At 35.8% G+C, this 7,239-nt stretch overlaps 1 protein-coding gene across 1 annotated transcript; it reads left to right on the forward strand.

Annotated features, from left to right (window-relative positions):
* The first annotated feature begins 863 nt into the window (after window positions 1-863).
* LOC143576051 (putative methyltransferase PMT28) lies at window positions 864-6,236 on the forward strand. Its single transcript, XM_077060245.1, has 8 exons — window positions 864-1,854; window positions 2,654-2,807; window positions 2,918-3,184; window positions 3,281-3,373; window positions 4,182-4,356; window positions 4,437-4,679; window positions 4,906-5,100; window positions 5,890-6,236. The coding sequence occupies exons 1-8, from the start codon at window positions 1,051-1,053 to the stop codon at window positions 6,086-6,088; spliced, it is 2,130 nt and encodes a 709-aa protein (XP_076916360.1). The 5' UTR covers window positions 864-1,050; the 3' UTR covers window positions 6,089-6,236.
* Window positions 6,237-7,239: the final 1,003 nt, after the last annotated feature.

Raw genomic sequence — 7,239 nt, forward strand, 5'->3', positions numbered from 1 at the left:
TGAAACATTTGTTCATGTTCGTTCGTTTATTTTAAAAGAACTTCCGGTCTAACGGTTCATGAACAAATAGAAGAATAATTAACTCCTCTATAAAACTTTCAGTATTGACTTTTTAGTGCTTATTTCACACTTTTATTATTGTATTTGAAGTAAAGTATCATCACTAATCGGGTTATTCGGGTTAACCTGAAACCCGATTATTTTTCAAAAATAAACCCGAAACCCGACCCTATTAGCAATTGGGTCAACCCGAATAACCCGATTAATACTTTTTGACCCTATTTAACCCGACCCTAATTAGCTTATTCGGGATCGGGTCGGGTTAATTGGGTTCGGGTATTTTGGACACCTCTAGAGGTAGCCAAACTGATCCAGACCATTTTGGATCGGTATTAAACTGGTTTTAAAACCAGTTTGATTGAAAAATACCTAAACTGCTATACGAACCGATGGTTTGGAAACTGGTTTGGTAGAAACCTGTTTGAGAAATGAACCGATTCGATTTCCGGTTAACCGGTTACAAACCAGTTTTTTGTACACCTCTAAATTATTCATGATAGTTTGGGCCGGGCTGGGTTTGTATTTGGAGTGAAGGTGTTGGTTACCTTCCCCATATCCCAAAGTCCCAAGATTCCGAGTAAATCATGTGGATCCCAGAAGACATCCTTGTCGGGTCAGGACTGACTGACTCCTACTAGACTTCACTTCACTTCACTACATTCACCAAACCTGATCTACTCTCGCCAATTCTTCACCAGTAATTATTATTATTATTATTATTATTATTATTATTATTATTATTATTATTATTATTATTATTTCATGATTTCATCCGATCCAACTAATTTCTGAAGAAAACAACTCATCACTTGCATCTCAATTCCATTGCACTTCCATAACAGATTCAACTGGTAACTAATTTACTTACTTTTTGATCTATCACTTCACTTTTCATTTCATGCATACCAACTGTTTGATTAAATTCCCCTTTATCAAATTACCTATACCAAGGTTAGGTTTTTAGTACCCTTTTAGTTAATTAATTCCATCATGGGTTTTAAGAAGATCGGGTTGCCTACACCTCGATTCGCTCCATTCGCCCGACAAGCCAAAAGATCATACGGGTTCTGTGTGAAGTTTGCATCAGTGGCAATATTGGGTTTGTGTTTTGTCTTTGTTTGTTATATGTTTTCGCCTTCCGCTTCGTCGGTCACTTATCAACGAAGCACGTTTGGGGAGATTGCTGAACCAGTTTCGGATAGGGGAGAGTTAAGAACTAGTCAGTCGTCGGTTGTTCCGGTTAAGAACGAGCCTGATTTGAAGGTGGAAAAGGAGGAGAAGAAAGTGTTTAACGGGTCGGTAGCGTTGAATCATCGTAATGGACATAAAGACCGTACGAAAGAAGAGAAAGGTGTGAAGGTGGTTAAAAAGGGTGATCAAGATGAGAAACAAGTGGATGAGGTCGTTGAATCGGATTCCGAGAATGGTAATGAAAATGAAGTTGAAGGTGAAGGTGAAGACGGAGAAAATGCATTAGATGGCGGTGAGTCAGCAGGTTCGGAAGTTGATTTAGTTCAGGTGGATGAGAGTGTTGAGTTGGATGCTAAACGGGCCAAGAAGCCGAAGTTTAAAGGCCCATTATTTGATCCAAAGGCTGAATATGTATGGAAGTTATGTAGTACAAGGAGTAAGCATAACTATATGCCATGTATTGACATTGAAGTTGCTTCAAAACGAGTTCAAAGTTACCGACATCATGAAAGAAGTTGCCCTAAGAACCCTTTGATGTGTCTTGTTCCTCTTCCACATGACGGATATCAAACACCCGTTAGCTGGCCCGAAAGTAAAGAGAAGGTATGCTTATGGCTATACATATTATATTTTATAAGCGTGTCGGGTTGACGGGTTGAACTTTTTAACTTGAGCATGACCCGTGTTTTTATCTGTGTCAAAAACATCAACCTTATCCTGCAAACACTTAAAATCCTGTAATCCGAACATGACGTGTTTAACCCATTTGTCTAAAGACTCTAAACGTGTCAAATGTTTTGATGAGTAATAATCAAGTTGTAAACGTACTAATAGAGTTGGTGGGTTATAAAATATAGGTTAATGGCTCATAAACAGGTTGAACTGTTTAACCCGAACACAACTCATTTAACCCATTTATATAAACGTGCCAAAAGTGTTGGCGAGTAACAATCAAGTTGTAAATGTATTAATAGGATTGATGGGCTGTAACATATAGATTAAATGGTTCAGAAACGAGTTAGTGGTGGCATCGACCTGTTTATCCAAACGAGTCAACATGTCAAACCGAACACAACCATTTTTTAGCTTGTTTATCTAAACGTGTCAAACAGGTTAACGTGTTGGCGAGTAACACTCATACTGTAAACGTATTAATAGGGTTGATAGGTTGTAAAAATTAGGCTAGATGGCTCATAAACGGGCTAATGAGTTAACCTGTTTAACTAAACGGGTCAATACCAAGACGACACATTTAATGAAACAGTTTGACCCAAAGACGACCTGTTTTAAACGGGTTAGATATGCCAACCAAAATCCTGATTTTTTCGCGTTGTGTTTGGGTTATGTTTCAGGTCGTGCATTCATTAATAGTTTGATAACCGAGTTCAAAAAATAATTGCAGATACGGTTTACCAATGTGGCACACCCAAAGCTAACTCAATTTATTAAAACTCAAAATTGGGTGGTTGAATCGGGTGAATATCTCACTTTCCCACAAAACCAATCCGAACTCACAGGAGGAATCGCTCATTATCTAGAATCTATTGAAGAGGCAAGTTCTTCAAATTTCAACTCTTTCGTTTCTTAAAAGTTAACATTTTGCAACCTCAACGATTTTCAGATAATTAATAATTTTTAACTTTTGTATTGATTAATTAATAGACAGTACCCGACATTGAATGGGGAAAAAACATTCGCGTGATACTGGACATTGGATGTAAAGATTCAAGCTTTGGAGCGTTTCTTTCTGATAAAAATGTATTTACACTTTCACTCGGGTTAAAAGATGATCTTGTGGATCTAGCTCAGGTTAATCTCGAGCGTGGTTTTCCAACCGTGGTTAGCCCATTTGCGACCCGGAGGTTACTGTTTCCAAGTGGTACTTTTGATACTGTACATTGTGGAGAGTGTGCAATTCATTGGCAATCTAATGGTTCGTTATTTAAGTTATTTTGACCATATAATGTCTTTGATGCTTCTATTTTGACTTAATATTTGGGTTTTTTTATTTATTATTTATACTTTTTAGGTGGGAAGTTGCTTATTGAGATGAATAGAATATTAAGACCTGCTGGTTACTTGATCTTGTCAAGTAAGCATGATAGTATTGAAGACGATGAAGGTTTGGTTTATATATTCTTTTAAAGATTTACTTGTTTGTGCTTTTGTCTTTTTGTGACAACATTTGATCTTGAGATTTCTATTTTAATCTCAAGATCAATTTCTGTGAATTGGCTGAAAAGGGTTATGGTCCGTTTATTTTTAATGGACCAAACGGGCAAAATCAAGAAAACTAACTCAAAGGGAATCTAAGTCAAGTAGGTTGAAAGTTAGGGTGTGCATGGGTTGGTTTTGGGCTCAAACCAAACAAAATTCCGAAAATTAGGTTTTTCAGTTTTTGAATAAAAGTTTCTTTATTTTTAACAGTTAGTTAGGTTCGGTTTTTTTGGTTTTATCATTTGGGCTTGAAAGTTTTCGGCCGAAAAGAAAAAAAATGGTCCTAAAAAAATGAACTTGTCTGAAAATTTGGGTCTAATTTTTATTGTTAAATACCTGATTAATTGAACTAAAAATTTTGGGCTACACCATTTATTAATTTCTAATAAATTACTTAAAACCAGTTTGCTTCCAATTGGATTGGCTCAGTTTGTGGTTGATAGCAAACCGAAACCGTACCGAAAAATCGATTTTTCAGAAAACTTAAAACCAAACTTTCGGGTTTTTATTAGTTTTGGTTACGTCGGTTTGGTTTCGTGCACACCCCTAGTTGAAAGTCAGCCTATATAATTTTGTTTATAATTGACATGCTAAGTATCTATAAGACATTTTAGACCGAAAAGTTATCAGGTCAACCCAACTTGACCCATACACAAAGGTTTCTCCTTTTGACCCATTATAATTCTCATCAAATACATTTATCATTTGTCCAGCTATGTCGAAGCTGACAGCATCAATTGGTTGGAACGTATTGGCTCATAAAACCGATGATGTCAGTGACATCGGTATTAGAATATACCAAAAACCAGAATCAAATGAAATATATGCACTAAGAAGAAAGAAGATTCCTCCGATGTGCAAAGAGAATGAGAATCCAGATGCTGCCTGGTAACAAAATCTATCAAATCAAATTAAAAATAAATCTTTTAATGTTTTAAAAATAAACGTATTGATCTTTCTCGGATCAGGTTCGTACCCATAAAACCATGCTTGCATCCTATTCCTTCCGCCATTGAAGAAAGAGGGACCGAGTGGCCCGAAGAATGGCCCAAAAGGCTCCATTCGTTTCCTGACTGGATGAACAATAAAGATAAGTTGGTTTCTGATACCGAGCACTGGAAAGCCGTTGTTGAAAAGTCATACCTAACTGGAATGGGTATTGACTGGTCAACTATTCGGAATGTTATGGACATGCATGCAATTTTTGGAAGGTATGAATATATAATATAATATGGTAACGGGTCGGGTCCAAACAATCAACGTTTTGTTTGGGTCAAACTGATCAAGTCGGGTTGACTCAAAAGTCAAAACACTTCTTCTCCAGAAATGATGACTTATTTTAAAAATAATTATTGTGTAAAATATGATTAGGGAAGTTATATTATTTCAATAATGATCGGATTTTTAACCGTTTGACCGGTTGACTTTTAATTATAGTTTTGCGGCTGCTCTGATAGAACAGAAGGTTTGGGTGACGAATGTGGTGCCTGTATACGCACCCGATACACTCCCGATAATATTTGAACGCGGGCTTGTTGGCGTTTATCATGATTGGTGTGAATCTTTTGGTATTTATCCAAGATCATATGACCTTTTGCATGCTGATCATCTTTTCTCCCGGCTTAAAAACAGGTGCGTTTTATATTATTATGCAGGTTGTGGTGTTGGTCAAAATAGGTACTTTTCTACGGGTCGGGTCTCGTTTTTCTGAAATTTTATAGCTGTTTTTAAATATGAGTCATGTTTGTGGGTTGGCGGGTCCAACCCGACACGAACCAGAAATTTGACGCGAATCCAAACAAGACATGAACCTTAAAATCGTGTCAGACATATGAACTCGAACACGAACCGGATATTTGCGGGTTGACATGGACACAACGTGTTTAACCCAAATATATAATATTCTTTTAATAAATTAATACTCTAAAATTACAATTTTACGACAAAAAGTTACTATGTGTATAAGTGAGTTACATTTTAATAATAAAATCATGAGTCAATCTTTCTTTTTAAGTTTCAAACATTGACATAAAATACTTTAAAATTACAATATTACAGGACAAAAATAAAAACAAATGTATATAAAAGCCCTTCATTTTAATTATAAATCTTATGTAAATTTATCTTTTAAGTTTTAAATATTGGCATAAAATACCCAACTAATTTAATTTATAACATAAACACTCATTAAAAAAATAAATGGGTTAAACAGGTCAACCCGTAAACCCGTCAGGTGACACGAACCGTTTAGCTCGACATGAAACTGATCCAAGCCCGTTTATATTAAACCCAAACCTGCGAATTTCGCATCAGGTTCATGTCATGTCTGAGATTCACATTAAGGTATTGGTGGGGTAATTGAGTTTACCCATAGTGAGTTAGTCAACAAAAAAAGTCAATGGGCCAAAATTTCTTTTGCAGGTGCAGAAAAGCAGTAACTGTGGTCGTGGAGATGGACCGCATATTAAGACCTGGTGGTTGGGCCATCATACGCGAAAAGGGCCCGATAATTAGATCATTAGAAGAAGTATTTAAAAGTTTACATTGGGAAATTAGATTAACATTTGTTCAAAACAAAGAGGGTATTTTATGTGTTCAAAAGACCATGTGGAGGCCTTAAAAGTTGTGTGAAAATATAGGAAGTTAATTGTTTGATGTATACAAACTGATTGCTGTTTGTCCGAAAAATTTTCATGTTGAGTTTAACTTTTTGATGAAATAGTGATAGGAGAATAGTTTGGGGTTGTTTATGGAAAGTGTAAATCTTTGAGGGGTGGGCCATCATACGCGAAAAGGGCCCGATAATCGGATTTTTAACCGTTTGACCGGTTGACTTTTAATTATAGTTTTGCTGCTGCTTTGATAATGATTTTTTAACCGTTTGACCGGCTGCTCTGATAATGATAAATGTATGAAAAAATATTATTTAATTAAAAAAAAGAGAGAAAATGTAGTGTGTTTTAGTGTAATTTTGGATTTAGGGATAATGCGTTGGATGGGAATGCTCTTACTTTTTCTAGTTTTGAAAACCCGAGTTAGTGGTGCATATTGTGCTTGTTTTAGGCTACATGTAGTGGAGGGTTACAAAATAAGGGGATTTTTGACACGTGACTAAGATGAGCGATATATAGCCTGTAGGTGGTGCTATAGCCCCCCTCCCAATCTATAATTGATCGCCGCATCAGCATCTTCATCACACAAAGCCGGCGACAAGTTCATGTCACCCCCCCCCAATCTATAGTTGATCGCCACATCAGCATCTTCATCATAAACTTACGCAGTTTAGGATGCGATGCCTAAATTGCGGAAATTTTTTAAGCCGTTAAGCAATTTATAAATGTCGAAAAACCATTTTTGGAAAACCATTTTAGTGAGTGTTGAACTGTGTAAGTTTATGATGAAAGACATGTAGAATAGAAACACCAAATTCTTGAACATTAAATTCAATTTATGAATCTTTATGGAGAAAGACATGTGAATTTATCTCTTTCATTAATTCCCTGATCATTAAACATGTGAATTTGTCTCGTTCATCAATTCCTTGATCATTAAATTCATTTTATGTGAATTATGGAGAAAGACATGTGCATATGTCTCGTGTACCAATTCTTTTGAACATTAAATTCATTTTATAGGTATTTATGACGAAAGACAAGAAAAGATGTCGATGGTCATTTTTTAAATATGACATGAAGTCTTTATTTATTTTCTTAAGTTTCCAATTAGAAATCATTTAGTTTCGATAGAGACTAATTAAGTTTTGTTTGAGAA

The sequence above is a fragment of the Bidens hawaiensis genome, unplaced genomic scaffold (assembly GCF_021521415.1).
Source record: "Bidens hawaiensis isolate Kalapana, Puna unplaced genomic scaffold, B.hawaiensis_p1.1 tig00027861_1, whole genome shotgun sequence".
Classification (NCBI taxonomy): Eukaryota; Viridiplantae; Streptophyta; class Magnoliopsida; order Asterales; family Asteraceae; genus Bidens; species Bidens hawaiensis.